The 16,837-nt window shown below is 41.8% G+C and overlaps 1 protein-coding gene across 1 annotated transcript; it reads left to right on the forward strand.

Moving 5' to 3' along the window:
- Positions 1-15,193: 15,193 nt before the first annotated feature.
- On the forward strand, positions 15,194-15,817 carry LOC308661787 (GTP-binding protein Rhes-like; the record flags this gene model as incomplete). Its single annotated transcript, XM_081316972.1, has 1 exon — positions 15,194-15,817. The coding sequence occupies one exon, from the start codon at positions 15,194-15,196 to the stop codon at positions 15,815-15,817; it is 624 nt and encodes a 207-aa protein (XP_081173098.1).
- Between the last annotated feature and the right edge of the window lie 1,020 nt (positions 15,818-16,837).

Here is a 16,837-nt window from a genome sequence, read left to right on the forward strand (position 1 = left end):
TTAGGTGCCTGGGGCGGAACCACCTGGTCGGTTCCGCAACCCAGTGATGGGGGGGTGGCAAAACGGAAGGCCAGCTGCAGGAGGTGTCCATGACAGGGGTGTAATAACTGGAGATCCCCCTCTCAGATCATCAAGCCACCGTCCAGATAAAAATATAAGATCGAGTTTGTGACCCCCCTCATGAGTCAGGCCCTGAATTACTTGGGTGAGGTCCATGGCCGTCATGGAGGCCATGAACTCCCGAGCCAACCCTATTTAATTAAAGCATTAGACAAATTTAACAATTGTCTGTTGCATACTATGCATACTATACAATGTATACATACTATACATTGAGGGAGATCATGAGAAGAGGCTGAGTGTCAAAGACACCATTTAAGATCCAAAGCCATAGCTGTCTGACCTCCAAATTCAGGGCAAATATTATGGTAATAGTTGCCCCTATCTGGACAGCATTGATTGACTGCAGCCTTGTTTGGTTTTCAGGCTAAATTCTCCTGTCTTCCTTAGGCATGCCAGCTGCCAGAAGGTGTCATTCACAGAGATGGCTGATACAACCAGGAACACATTTTTGCTGAAATACCAATAACACTAACAACCTACAAAACAGTTGCTTAAAAAAGAATAGATTATGTGCTGAAATCTCATGGAAATCTAACTGGGTGACTTAGGGGAAATAACATACAGAGGGAAATGGCCTTTTGATATGGCAGAATTTGGTTACAATTCTTTAATCATGTTTGCTGTGTTTCTTCACCAGTTAAAAAATGCCAAGCATTTTATAGACTGTAAATTCTTTCCACAACCAGCAGTTGGGTTTTGCTGCTTTTGTCAGCCCCTTTTGAACTTGTGTTGTGGTGGCACACAACACCAAAAAAACCAAGTGCTTGTAGCATCACAGTGCAAACCTGCTTTCTTCATTTCAGTGAAAGTCATAAGATTTGTGAACACTTGAGTGTCAGTACTTAAGAGAAGAAAAACTAACATATCTCCCATCATTTTCAATGGTAAATTAATGGAATAAAACATCCCTTTTAAAGGGATATGAATTGCCAATGATCAAGACCAGCCCGATCCTAACATTTGCTTACCTGTTGCTATTCAGTGCCTTGACCTATCAGTATAACAGTGCCTTGACCTATCAGTATAACACATAAGATTTCATTTGCTTTTTTTGCCCTTATTGAAAAAAAGAAGATGTTATGATTTCCTCAAGATTAAACAGTGAGTTCTTTACCTAAGCTTTCTGTCTAACACATCCAGCAGGTCATGTTGAGTCTGCCCTATTCAAGGAGTATTTTAAAAAGAAAATGGCTAATTCATTTTCAGCTGTCTTGGAAGTGTAGTTCTCAGAATTCTGCAACTGGAGAAAAGTTCGTGCAAAAGTTTGGGTTAAGACATTAAAGGGAACAAGCAAAACAACCTTGTGGGATGAAAAAGAAGGAGATTTAATGGTAGAAGGAATAAGATTTAATGGTAGAAGGAATATCATTTTCTAAAAGGAAGAGTTATTTTCTTGTTATAATAGTGTTGACTATTGTGGCCAGCACCAATTAAATGGTGATGAGTTTTCAGGCCAAATGGGCACTGTCTGACTTTTTGATAACTTGACATTTCACTGGCAGCTGTAGCCGGCATTTTCAGAGGCTAAGTGAACTGCTCAGTAGCATAATTCTCAGCTGTTCTGACTGATGTTTGATCATTCATTCAAACTGTTTTCTAGATTATTTTATGGTAATCAGAGAAAGATGATTCCTGATTAGTTTTTCATCAATTTTTAAATGATATACAATGGATCAAACCCTTTCTCTAGGTGAACTTTTGATGTATTCCCGGAACAATGTCTCTTCAATCTTATCCCAACCTCTTTGCTGTCAGGGACATTTTAAGAAAAATGTCAGAAGACAGAACTCTCATTCTGCTCAGCAAGGAATCCTGCAGTCTCCTAAGATCCCTTCGGAAGGTCTACTGAAATTACCCTCTCCGTTGCTAGTGCTAACTCTAATAAAAGTGGCCCCTTAGACCAGGGGTCAGCCACCTGAAACAGTGAAAGAGCCACTCGGAACCGGTTCCCTCACAAAAGGAAAAACTGGGAGCCGCAAAAAAATGTGTGCACATGCGTGTACATGCACACATGCGCAGAACAGGGTTTGAAGAGTGGAGCCAAGGCGAGATATGCACCTACCCTGCATATTTGAATTGATTGGTTGAACTTTTTTAGTCCCACTTTTTTTTTTACTACACGTAGCAGAAGACTGGGAGCCGCAGGAGACGGCTGAAAGAGCCGCATGCGGCTCCAGAGCCACGGGTTGCAGACCTGTGCCTTAGAAGAAGAAATATTTTTCCCCAAGCATGATGTTTTGTACCCTTGAATAATTTCGTATCACGGTTACCCAACATATCCTTTAAGTGTTTGTTTTTTTTCTAATGGAGGGAGAAGTGCCATTAGGCACTTTCAGGTTTCTTTCAGTGGCTCAACTATTCTGTTTAAAAGAACTTTAAAGCTTCTGTCAAGGAACTTCATTAAGTTTCCCCTTCTTAGGGGAATTGTTTTAGCAATAAGGAATTACATATACACACACATACACACACACACATGCACACACAAATACATGCATACATATATATGCTGCTCAAGTTGATTTGGATGATGGTCAGCATATAAATTTAATAAAATATTTAAGTATACTGTAGTTATCTAGTGCAATTATTCAAGTTTACATGTGTTTCCAATACATTTATAAAACTATCATGTTTTTACCTACTGTTTATGATGATTCCCATATTTCATTATCTTTGTCCATACAAAGAATACATCTATAGATGGCCCACTTTTTAATAGTTCTTTTAATAGTTTTTTTGTTCTTATGCATTTTACCTTTTTAAAATGTTTTTTTTTAAATTTTGTGCATTTTATATTTTTTTAGCTTTTACAATTATTGCTTGCATTTCAGCTTTCTTATGCTGGTCTATGATCACAATAACTAACTGATAGGTAACAAATTATTATCAGCTTTGCTTCTGTTTAATCTCTTGTGGCAAAAGTCAGTTCCATTTTTCATCTTTATCTCATTCTTTTTGGTTACTGTACTATAACTTTCTGGAAAGCCACCATTAGAACATCTTCCAGAACCAAACAAACAATTCAGGTGTACTCTGGTCTCAAAAAATATTTATTATGTAGGCAGCCCACATATAGAAAGTGCTTTCGAAAACAAATCATTGGTATTGAAGTGTCAGAAGCAAGCATCTAAGCCCTATTTTCTCTACATAAGAATGCGGCCCCCCCAATCGCGACCCCTCGAGCAGCTGAGGCGGGTTTCGAGGAGGCGCCGCCGCCCGACGGCCCTCGCTCACAGAGACGTCGCTTCGGAGCGCGCGCTAGGCCGGGCCGCGGGCCCCGAGCCCGATGCCGCGCTTCTCCCCCGTCGGGAGAAGGCCCAGCCCGGAGAAGCGGTATTGAGACATTGAAATAACTACATAAGAATGCAGAAAGGAACTTGGAAGTTTAACTCACAAAGTTCTTGATTGTTGCTTTTAAGGGAACATTTCAGAGTTCGTGAAGTTTTCCATGGTAGTTTAGTAATTATTTTCACATAGAATATAAAACGCTACACTTTCCTGTCTTGTCATCAGAGAACCATTTTATGGGCTCCAGTGCTTAAAATGTCGATTTAGATGTAGACCTGGCATGTTTATGGAGATTCTCAGTCATCCAGGTCATGGTTGTCCCAAAGGTGCTTTTTTCCAAAAAGCAACTGGAGTACAGAACCAAAGGAGCTTCTTGGATGAGAAGCAAAATGTCCTCAACGAAAAACAAAGGCAATCCAGTTGCCTTTTGGAAAAAAATCACCTTTGGGATAGATTTACTATGCTCAATTTTAGCCAGAAGAAAGAGAAGCACTTTTAAAAATAATCCCATAGTTCATAAGGTACATTTATTTATTTTATTTTATTTTAATTCCATTTATACCCCGCCCTTCTCCAAAGACTCAGGGCGGCTTACAAGCTTAGCAGTAGCCTTCATTCTATGTATATGCCTGCTTATTAGGGCTTTCACACACACCCCCAAGCGGCATTATTACAAAGTCAGCTTAATTGCCCCCAACAATCTGGGTCCTCATTTTACCTACCTCGGAAGGATGGAAGGCTGAGTCAACCTTGAGCCTGGTGGGATGCGAACCTGCACTAATTGCAGGCAGCTGGTGTTACTTAAGGAGGCATTAGCCCACTGCTCCACCAAGGCTCATATTGCTTCATTTATATGCATCCAATTTCTCCAGAAGTTATACAAGGTTTTGCCTGTATGTCAATTAAAGGGGACTATTGGGATTTGAAAGGACCAGTTTAGTATGGTGGTTAAGGCATCAGGCTAGAAAATGGGAGAGTGTGAGTTCTAGTCCTATTGAGGTAGAAACCCAGCTGAGGGATATTGGGCCAGTCACTCTCTCTCAGCCCCAGGAAAAAGGCAATGGCTATGTTAAAAAATATTAAAACTGCCCTGCACAACAAATATTGAAACCCTTAGTCCTTAGTGCATTAGTTAGGTTTTCATTGATTTCTGAAACACTAAAAGATTGAGGTCAACTGGATCTTGGGAGTAGCATGTTCAGTTGAGATGGGTTGTGACAAAGAATGCCTCTCCTGGGCTCTCATCCCTTTCAACCACTTGAGGAGAGGATAGCTGAAGCATCCCTACTCATGGTGCTCAAGCATGGTGGATAGTCTTTATCTGAAGAAGATGATCCTCTTAGTAGCCTTTGTAGTTCTGAACAAGCAGTTTAAATTTTACTTAGAAACTCTTGGTAGCTAATGTCACACCAGCAATATGAATGTAACACTATTCAAGCATTCTCCTCCACCAGCATGTGGGTTGTTGTTGCATTCTGTACTAAGAGAAGCTTCTGGGTAATCTTTAATAGCTAAGGTGGCCCTATTTTACCTATCAAGATTGGTTTTTGTCTGATTATCTAAACAGAAATAAGCTCAACATTAATATTTGAACTGGATTCCTAGAAACCCTTTTGCCAAATAAAGGAGTAAAACCATAATCTAAACTTACTATTTTCATACAAATCATTACTTTGATTGGATGCTAAGGCATTCAATTTAATTTATAGAGTAAGCAGACTGGATCCCAATCTCAGGTATTAATGAAGTAAAATTAGAAACATAGGTTCCAATTCTATTTATGAATCATAAAATATCACCAAACATTATCCTTTGGCCCTCTATCAAAATTCCATTGATATTTCAAAAAATTCTTATTAGAGATTCTAAAGCCATATTTTAAAGGAAAGGAGGAATAGGGCATCTTTGACATGTACCTCAACATAAATTTAGCCAAGAAGGCATACCATTAATAATCAGCATCTGATTTAGGAGCAGAATAAGTTATTATGCTCAGAGTTGCAATATTTTCCTCAACAGTAGTTCAAGCCATGGCACGCTTGATACGCAGCCATTAAAAATGAACGTTAAAGACATTTGAGAGTAGCAGATACCTGCCTTTTCTTTTCTTTTCTGCTCTCTGTTTAATAAACAAAAGCTGAAAAAGAAGAATAGAAAATGATGTTGGAAGGAACCTGTCAGGCACAAGCAACCAGAATCACTCATGAATAGACCCAAGCAGATATTTTATTATTGATCACCTATATTACAAGAATCTCACCAGACTGTCTGCCTTTCCTTGGGAAATGGTAGATATAGACCTAAGGGTTTGACCTCAGACTTTTCCTTCCCCAGACAGACAATGTTGGAGTCTCTCCTTATGTCCCCGGGCAGGAGCCTCTCTCCTTCAACCAGTGGTTCCGCCACGGAATCACAATATTGTGTGAATTGCTCGCCCTCTTTGTACTGTTTCAATATACTTCTTGGCAGGGAATTGCTGAGCTGGTGACCAAATGAAGTCACAGTTGCTGACACGTACATGTAGTTTTATATAAATAAATATATTTTAAGTCAATATATACCACAAACTAGATAGTCAGGCAAACAGGAGCATCATGAGGTAAATCACAGAGCACACAGGGCACACAGAAGAAAAAGGAGGGGGGGGAAGGGAAACTCCCCCTCCACACCCACAGCAACCAATCACAGCACAAATTACCTCACGCAAGAGCAGGCAGTGTCCAACCAATCAGCACAACCCTCTTGCTCCAACTACTAAATTTAAATAACACTTCTCTTGGCTCCCTATTAAGGATGGAAAAGTATGGTTAGATAGCTCCATGGGCTGGGTGATCTGGGATAACCAAATAATAACCTATGATGCTTAATAACAAAGCATGGAATTGTCAGTATTTCTTTCTAAAACTGGCATTCTGTGTCTTTCATGGAGAAAATAAAGATGCTAGATAGGGGCTGCATGGGGTCCCAGTTTCCTTCAGGTTCATGGGCTCAAGAGTTGGATGGAAGTGTGCCCCAAAGAGCAAAGTGAGAAACAGGAATTATATGCTCAAACCTCTGTTGATACAGCTGTCCAGACATAAACCCTGTAGGCTGATAAAGAACACTGCTGATTACTGAGGCATGATTGTGTCCTAGAAATAAAGTGTCTTGACAGCTCTGCAATCCCCTCCTCCCCCAGTTGCTCAGCATCCTGGTGGCCAAGCCAGCAGAGCAATTGTGACAGCATGTCAATTACACTTAGCACCATGGCAGATCTCGCTGTGGCTGTTCTTAACTGGGAAAATTAGCTCCCAGTTTAACTGCATTAAATAAGCAATGAAAGATAAGGAAGGAGAGAGGAGAAAGAGGAGACTGCAGCTGCAGTCCTTTGTGCTTGCTGTCTAGGACCAGGGCAATCATAGCAATGAATAAGTAGAAACAATCACGGGAGGTGTACAGATAAGGGAAGCCAGATCTCTTTCAGGTGAATGATGTTTTCCTTTATTAAATTAGAGGATAGACTTAGGGGATAAAGGACATCCCTTTCTTCAGAGGCCTGCCAGCTGCACAGGCTTTTATAGACCAGGAGAGCTTGTAATTTATGGTTTGGCTCTGTTATCAGCTTTGTTGCAGTCTGTAGCTTGGTACTGAGCAACGCCTCTTGTAGGTTATTGTTTACGTGCCCAGTCAACAGAAAATAGAAGAACATGATGAGTTCTCACACATAACTGCTAAGCAGAGAGCTCCAAGAGCTGCATTGTCTCCAAGGGGACAGTGGTTAGACCCTTGAATTGCTAAACTCCTTCAGTTGGGCTTTAATTAGGCTTACAGCAGAGTGACTGGTTTTGATCACATCGGTGGGTGAGGAAAAACTTCCTCTTATTCAGTCCCCTGAACATCTCAGTGCTTTCCATTGACATCAGGCCTCTGGGTAGTAATAATAATAATAATAATAATAATAATAATAATAATAATAATAATAATAATAATAATAATAATAATAAGAAGAAGAAGAAGAAGAAGAAGAAGAAGAAGAAGAAGAAGAAGAAGAAGAAGAAGAAGAAGAAGAAGAAGAAGAAGAAGAAGAAGAAGAAGAAGAAGAAGAAGAAGAAGAAGAAGAAGAAGTTGGAAGGGACCTTGGAGGTCATCTAGTCCAACCCCCTGCTCAGGCAGGAAAACCTATACCATTACAGGCAAATGGCTGGCCAGTCTCTTCTTAAAAACTTCCAGTGTTGGAGCATTCACCACTTCTGGAGGCAGGTTGTTCCACTGGTTAGTTGTTCTAACTGTTAGGAAGTTTCTCCTTAGTTCTAGGTTGCTTCTCTCCTTGACTAGTTTCCATCCATTGCTTCTTGTCCTGCTTTCAGGTGCTTTGGAGAATAGCTTGGCTCCCTGAGATATTGGATCACTGCTATCATGTCACCCCTCACCCTTCTCTTCATTAAACTACACATACCCAATTCCAGCAACCGTTCCCTATATGTTTTAGCCTCCAGCCCCCTAATCATCTTGGTTGCTCTTCTCTGTACTCCTTCTAGAGTCTCAACATCTTTTTTACATTGTGGTGACCAAAACTGGATGCAGTATTCCAGGTGTGGCCTTACCAAGGCATTGTAAAGTGGTATTAGTACTTCACTGTCAAGTACTTCACAGCCTGACAGTGCTGATCCTTGGGCCATTATAGTCAGAGTTTGTACAAGTAGTCCTCAACGTATGACCACAGTTGAGCCCAAAATTTATGTCGCTCAATGAGATTGTTATTAAGTGAGGTTTTTGCCCCATTTTACTACCTTTCTGGGCACAGTTGTTAAATGAATCACCGCAGTTGTTAAGTTAGTAACACTGTCGTTAAGGGAATCTGGCTTCCCCATTGACTTTGCTTGTCAGAAGGGGGCAAAACATGATCCCAGGACACTGCAACCGTCATACGTATGAACCAGTTGCCAAGTGTTTTGAATTTTGATCATGTGACCATGGAGATGCTGCAACAGTTGTAAGTGTGAAAAATGGTCATAAGTCACTTTTTTTCAATGCCATTGTAACTTTGAATGGTCACTAAATGAACTGTTGTATGTTGAGGACTACCTGCAATTCTTTCTGTTACATCCAGATATTGTTGATGTAAGAATACCATTTCTAACAATATACAGTATGATGTCCTATAAGGAACCCTATAGTGTTCCATGTTGTCCTCAATGCTGTTTAATTTTTGACCTAACTATTCAGAGCATTAGAATGAGGTAGCACTGATGACATCTTATCCTATTGCTAGTACTTAAGAAGCAATTGATTGTCAGAGTTGAGCTTTACTGGCCAATAAAAACTGTACAAGTACTCCCCCCTTACTTTATCAGCAACTACATTGTTGGTGAAGGTGCTAGATTATATCCACACCAATAATTTAATGCTATGCTATAATAGGCACTGTTGAGGAAAAGCACTGTCAGTGTTCTTCTGTCAGTGCTCTTCTGATTTTTAGCTGATACATAAGTTATTATTGGACAGGGATTTAATACTATTCCAAAAGATTTAATTTAATTTAATTTAATAATTTGATTTCTATACCGCCCTTCTCCCGAAGGACTCAGGGCGGTGAACAGGGCAATACACAATAAAAATCAGATACAAAAATTAAAAAACCATTAAAAACCAATTAAACATCATGCCCATAAAATCAATACATATTAAGTTAAAAACTAATTTTAAAAAACCCAACCCCATCCCGTCAGACCAGGCCAGCTTGTTCGAAAAAGAATGTTTTAAGATCGCGCCGGAAGGAGCGAAAGTCGGGGGCCGTCCGGAGCTCAACCGGTAAGCTGTTCCAAAGGTCTGGCGCGCCCACAGAGAACGCTCTCCCCCTGGGGGTCACCAATCGGCATTCTTTGATCGGCGGCACCCTGAGGAGGCCCTCTCTGTGGGAGCGCACTGGACGGAGGGACGTTGACGCCGGTCGCAGGTGTTGCCGTAGGTAATCCGGACCCATGCCATGAAGGGCTTTGTACGTCATAACTAACACCTTGAACCTCACCCGGAGAGCAACCGGTAGCCAATGCAGCTCGCGGAGCAGAGGTGTAACATGGGAGTATCGGGAAACTCCCAAGACGACTCGCGCGGCTGCATTCTGCACCAGCTGGAGTCTCCGGGTGGACCTCAAGGGCAGCCCCATGTAGAGAGCATTACAGTAGTCTAGACGAGAGGTCACGAGCGCATGAGTGACTGTGCGCAAGGCATCCCGGTCTAGATAGGGCCGCAACTGGCGCACCAGGCGAACCTGGGCAAAGGCCCCCCTAGTCACAGCTCCAATATGCTCTTCCAAAGAGAGCTGTGAATCTAGAAGGACCCCCCAAGTTGCGGGCCCTATCTACGGGGGGTAATAGCTCACCCCCCATGGCCAATGATGGGATAATCAGAATTTCCCGGGATGCCGGCACGAACAGCCACTCAGTCTTGTCAGGGTTGAGTCGAAGCCTGTTCCTCCCCATCCAGACCCGGACCGCCTCCAGGCAACGGGACATCACGTCGAGGGCATCGCTGGGGTGGTTTGGGGTAGAAATAAAAAGTTGGGTATCATCAGCATATTGGTGATACCCAACTCCAAAACCACGAATGATCTCACCCAGCGGCTTCATATAGATGTTGAACAGGAGAGGCGAGAGAACCGATCCCTGATGATGATTAAACCCATGTTTAAAAATATTCAGATAGTAGTTGACATGCACAAGAAGGGTTTTTCTCTCTCTCTCTTCTTTTTCTGCTCCCATGCTTCACGTAGCCCATCTCCATGGCCATCACTGGTTCATTGCTGTTCAGCTTGATCTGTTTTCCAAGCCAAGGCATCAGATAGAGATTTGGACAATACAGGAGAGAACCTGATTTGAGAGAAGTAGACTCTCCAGGTGCTCAAAGCAGAATGTCCCTGGAAGAAAAATGGCAGAGGGATTGAAGGGGAAGGACTAGGATAGCAGTCTTCCAATATCTCAGGGGTTGCCACAAAGAAGAGGGGTAGTGGTGGTCAAGCTATTCTACAAAGCTCCTGAAGGCAGGACAAGAAGCAATGGATAGAAACTAATCAAGGAGAGAAGCAACCTAGAACTAAGGAGAAATTTCCTGACAGTTAAAACAATTAACCAGTGGAACAACCTGCCTCCAGAAGTGGTGAATGCTTTGACACTGGAAGTTTTTAAGAAGAAATTGGACAACCATTTGTCTGAAATGGTATAGGTTTTCCTGCCTGAGCAGGGGAGTTGGACTAGTCACTAGAAGACCTCCAAGGTCACTTCCAACTCTGTTATTCTGTTAATGTGCTTGCTGAGACTCTTCCTGAGCTGGTTGGATAACTCACCCATTATTCACACCTGAATTACATTTACTTTGGCTCTTCAATGTGGTCTTGTGGAACCATCCTTGAAAAATATACAGAAGCTGCAGTTGGTGGCTAAACTGCTAAGGTACATGGCACCATACTGAAATATCTGCCCTTTTTATTCTTTCTTTCTACCTGTTTGCTTTTCTTCTTCTCCTTTGTTCTTTACTGCTTCTGCTCTTTATTACATTGTGATAGTTTTTATGTGTTTTGCAAAACTTTACTAAAAATATTATCTGTAAAAAAAAGAAAGATTAAAGACCTAAACTTGGTGTGCACAGGTGCAATAACAAGTTTGCAGACTTCTCTCCATGCAATGTCCCTTTATTTTATTTATTTTTAATTACATTTTTATGCTCTTTTATTGTCCCCATTTGCCATTTCCCCTCCCTTAGGCATGGAACAGTCTTGACCTTAAAATATAGAGAGAGATGTATGGAAAAGGATACTTTTCCCGCTTCTTTCAATGCATTTTTTATGCATGTATGCGCATCTAATGTACATCCCAACAGTAATTGCAATAAAGCAATGGAAAGTGTCTTCTACAAATTGTTTATATTTAAAAAAGGATACCATGAGGAAATTTATGGGCTAAATTTATATAAATGTTTGTATTTAAATAAATAAACAAACAAACAAGTAAATAAATAGAATCTGCCCCCCCCTCTACCCCACCCGTTGGCATTTCTTTCCTTTAACCTGGATTAGCTTCCTCTATTAGATATACACACTAGTTTCTGACTATCTTGGTTGTCTATTCTTGGAGGATTGTCCATTCTCCTCTGGTATGGCAGCAGTGTAATGGCACTTTACCACTCTACATTGACTGTTTTAAAGATTTCATTTGAGGTATAACCCAACTTTCCTCCAGTTCCTCAAGGAAGCCTCGTAGTGTTCCCACCTTCAAGTTTTTCCAGAGGAGGTTGGGTTGAGGGAGAGTGACTAACTTACAGCCACCAGGATTTGGTGACTATGGATTTCAGCCTTGGTTTCCCTGATTCTCAGTCCTGCAGAAAATACATAAAAGCAGCCTGAAGCCCATGCAGCTCCTTTCACTCAAACCAAATTATGATCTTCCAGGTCTCATTGGCATTTCCTTTGCAACAAATGTGTGAAATGTTTATTTTAAAAAGTCTTCTGATTGGCAGGGTTGACTTTTGGGGCATGTTTCCCACAAAGATGCTCACATAATAATATAATAAAAGACCATTTAAAATCAAAGCATTGTCTAAAAACAGGTCGTGGTGTAGAAAGAGAAGCTGTTGGGAAGAATAATCATAGCTCTTGTGGCGTGGTTTCTATTAAGTCGTGGGCTCTGATGAGCAGGAATGAAGACACACAGTTGAGTGCAGAGAAACTCATTCTTTTATTAAGCTGGAACTGTACTGAGGACTTGGGTGCACCTTGCCACAATATATAGCCAGACCCTGTGGTAGCAACCAATCAGATTGAACCCATGCTTGCCGCCCAAAACTGACCAATTGCAGGACCGTTAGTTCTCCAGCAACACATGTGGTGAGGTACCAAAAGCCCAGTACATAACAGTTTCAACAGCAGGATTTCCAAGAATGAGAGCACAGAAATGCCACATATGACCTTTCCTTTCAGCTTACTTAGAAACTACACGAGTGATTCGTGGAGACATTTCATTGCTGGGTGATGTATAATGTAGCCTGTCTGCAAGAAAGGCACTGTGATGTTGGTGCTGGAAGTTATAAATGCCTAGTGTGGATAACCTTTAAGTCTTTTCTGCAGTGTAAAGTGAACCAGACAGAATGTATTGTGCAGAGCATGCCGCCTATCTTTACCAACTCTAAGACTTCATTTTATTTATTATTTCCTTACTGTGAAACTGGTGTCATGGCTGAACAAACAAAAATAGCCAAGTTCTTAACTGATTGAAATTAATCTGCTCATTAAGTTGATTCTTCTTTTCACATTTTAGTCAGCTTTTGTGAACTACAGCTTTCTTCATCACATGTATGGAGTCCTTGTTGATAAAATATGTTCATTTGAAAAAGTGCAACCAGACTTTTCTGTTTTTTGGTGTCATAGACTAACAAGGCTTCCCCCCTACAGCAGGGGTCTTCAAACTTGGCCCTTTTATGACTTGTGGACTTCAACTCCCAGAATTCCTCAGCCAGAGTGCTCGGCTGAGGAATTCTGGGAGTTGAAATTCACAAGTCATAAAAGAGCCAACTTTGAAGAACCCTGCTCTAAGTGTTGATTCACACATTGCATAGCCTATAAAAAGAGGAGGCTTTGGTGTGGGTGAAGGAAGAAAGCAGGTTGATGGAGTGGTTCAGGTCCTGGACCAGACAGAGGGAAAAGGTAAGTTCTAGTCTTCCCTTAAGCATAGAAGCCAGCTGGGTCCAATCTCTCTCTCTCTCTCAGCCCAGCCTACTTCGCAGAATTTTTGTTGTGCAGGAAATAGAAGTCAGGAGCATTGTCTGTGGCCCATGGAGAAAGGTCAAACAGGCATCCCAGAAAGACCCTGGAACTGAGAAACAGGAGGTCTATCTGAAATGTTTAGGAGACCAAGCAAGATGCTCACTGATTCCCTTCTCCTTACGCCTTATCAGCCCTTCCTCAAGCACAGAGGAACAATCTGAGCCTTGAAATAACCCCAGGCAAATTTGGCAAGCATAACTCCTTCCCAATTTGTTCAGTGCAATGTCTTTTTCTTGGCTTGAAATGGGCATCTTAAGAGAAGAATCACTACCTTGAAATCCTCTTCACTGAGGACCCACACACAAAGTTAAATATATAGGTGATGTTAAGAATTTGTGATGAAAGTGAACCAATATCCACTACTCTTTGGAATATCAGGTAAAATATAAATGCATTATTAGGTTTAACATGTTGCTTGTCTTTCCCTCCCCTGTTCAACTGACAGGAATCTATTATTTTATTTATGTATTATTTGTTTTGTTTTATTGTACAACATTTTGATGGCTGCCCATATTAAAAACAGCTCTGGGTGGCACACAACAATGAAACCCCATAATCATAAAATCATAAACCATAATTTTTTTAAAAAAACCAACCACTGGTGCCTCAGTCACTTCCATGGGATGCCCGACAACAAACTCAAGATTTGGATATCCCCATAGCAAATCAAAGAAACAAGTGGGTTGTGCTTCTTCACATTGGTTGATTGAAGTTAGGAAATTCATTCAACTCATGTCTTTCTTTTCCCTGGCTATTAGTCTCTCTTGCTTCAGGTCACCTGACATGGCGTTGAAAACCTGGCAGTGCTTAATGAGGGTCAGCTGGGAAGACGTCTGTGTGTATCTGTGTGTGTATATGTGAAGCTTTTCCTCCCTTCATTGTGGAGGTGGGACAGGTGGCCCTGAGATTCCTTCCCACCAAACAGTTTTATTACTCAATGCAAATTAAGCAACCAGAACAGAAAGAGTCTACTAGAACATTTGAGGCTTTTCTAAGTACCCAGCCTGAATTTTACAAGGCTGTCCATATTAGCCAAGCAACTAAAACATTCTGATATTATTCTTCCTTTAATTCCACCCCTCTCCCCATTCACTTATAGGTTTTACTGGAACCAAAGTCCTCCTGTCTGAAGGACCAATAAAAAATGTTCTTTTGACCTAGGCTCTTTGATATGTTACCCCTAAGTGGATTTGCCCCCTAAAGGGCTTTTCCCATGTATTTTACTAGGAAAGACAAATAAGGCAGGCTTGAAAAGTAAGCACCCTCCTAAGCATACCCATGTGCTCCGAATCCGTTGGTGAGGTCCATTTTGCTCTCCGAAATGATACAGTACAAATTTCCAACTCAAAGAGAACAGATATTGACTATGCTAGGCAGTGCAGAGGGCACCCTAGTTGGGCTAGCTATAGTGGCTAATCTCAGAAGGAAGAAAAATGTAAGTCTTTCATATCCATGGCAGCTGAGAGTCAGACAAGCCTTTGCAATAATATCCAGCCTTTTCTACTCTCTCTCTCTCTCTCTCTCTCTCTCTCTCTCTCTCTCTCTCTCTCTCTCTCTCTCTCTCTCTCTCTCTCTCTCTCTCTCTCTCTCCCACCCCCACCCCCCACCCCCCACCCCCCACCCCAGGCTGAGATTTGATTTCAGAGACAGCATTCAGCGGATTGGTCCAGACTTCTCTCTCCTACATTGTGCCCGTCCCTTAACATTCTCTCCAGCACAGATTGGGGGAGCTTTGAGACTCTCTGTGTGTGTCTGTGACAGGAAGGAGTGTAAATAAAGGGGAAACAAACAGGGAGACTGTGGACACAATTGCAGTTCTCCCAGTAACTAGACAAAGTTGGTGACAAGAGTGGAAGTGACTTGCCAGGCAACAGTGGAAAACAAGGCTGTTCCCTGAAGCCAGATTGCCTAAAAACCGGCAAGCTTTCTTTGGTTGGCATTTGGGACTTGAGAGTTTTGCCCCCATCCATCTGAAAGATCCAGGGAAGCATGTCTCTGGCCGGGAAGAAGAGCCAAGTACGCCTGGTGTTTCTGGGGGCAGCAGGGGTTGGCAAGACATCCCTCATCCGGCGATTCCTGCAGAACACATTTGAGCCAAAGCATCGTCGGACAGTAGAGGAGCTGCACAGCAAGGAGTATGAGGTTAGTGGAATTACCATCAAGGTGGAGATCCTGGACACTAGTGGTAGTTATTCATTCCCAGCGATGCGCAAGCTCTCCATTCAGAACAGTGATGCTTTTGCTTTGGTCTACGCTGTGGATGATGCGGAGTCCTTTGAGTGTGTGAAGACATTACACGGGGAGATCCTTGAGCTGAAAGAAGATAAGTTCCCTCCGATTGTAGTGGTGGGCAATAAAGCTGAAGCTGGTGGGGTTAGGCAAGTGTTGCCTGAAGATGTTCTCTCCTTGGTGGAGCTTGATTGGAACAACCGTTTCCTGGAGGCATCTGCTAAGGAGAATGAGAATGTGATGGAAGTTTTCAGGGAGCTGCTTCAGCAAGTCAACCTGCCCAGCCTGCTGAGTCCTGTTGTGCGAAGAAGACGCGAGACTTTCTCCAGTGAAGCCCCTTTGAGGCCCCCCATGAACAAAGCAAATAGTTGCACGATCTGTTGAACTCTGTGAGAATGTCAGCATCGAGATGATGTTTTGTTTTGTTTTGTTTTGCAAAACCTAGTCACTGTCGGTATGGGATGTTGTCTGTAAACAATGTCATATCTCTAAATCCAATGTGATCTCCTCACCAAATTAAGGCTGTAATTTGTAAAGTGGAAGAGACACCTCCTGTATGACACAGAGCTCTAGCTTGGCTAAGCTAAAGGAGGGAATATGGGTCAGTTGGCTAATGTCTGAAACAATAATGGAGGGTCAGCAAGGTATGGAGCATGAACTGCAAAGGCAAGCATTTGTGGAATCTCTTAAGGAACATTTCATTCTGGGGAAATTTGTTTGTATTTTCAGATGGCTGAGTAGATTTTGCTTCAAGAGGGGGAAGGTAGACAATTTTATGTATATTGAACAGGAAATGTATGTGTGTTGCTTCCTAGACTAGAGTGTTGTTGTTTTTTATTTCTAATTGCATATGTCCTTGCATTGATTATGTTTACACTGAGCTAAACCATTTTGGTGACATCTCTGCATCTATACTGTGGAAAGAGATGCATCTCCCAGTGGGTCTGAACGTGATTTTGATTTTTTTTCTAAGTAACTTTTCAAAGCTTGTATCCAATAAAAGAAAAGTCAAACCCTGCTAGTAACTCTGCCAGAAGCACCTTGTATTTGCATTCTTGCTGTAAGAGGTGTAACTAGAAGAGGAACACGCCACCAGTTTCTGTTGCACTGATTTCTACTTTCTGATTTTGTTCTCATGCATTTGTAGGTCACGCACCAGCTGAGCTTATATAGGTTGCTATGCTCTTAGGATTTCTGGGACAGATGCAAGATTGAGAGGATGCCTCTTAAGAGACCTCAGTTTCAGTTCCTTCTTAGTTATACCCTTGTGGGCATGAACTCTGGGAATATCTTGTTCTCTCAGCTGGATTTCTGCAGAATGAAAGTGATAATAATCCCTATTATTGATTAGGAAGCTATGAAAGAAATGTTGTTTGTTATCGCAATACATTACATTTATTTGCT

Source organism: Vipera berus (genome assembly GCF_964194415.1).
Source record: "Vipera berus genome assembly, chromosome: 2".
NCBI lineage: Eukaryota > Metazoa > Chordata > Lepidosauria > Squamata > Viperidae > Vipera > Vipera berus.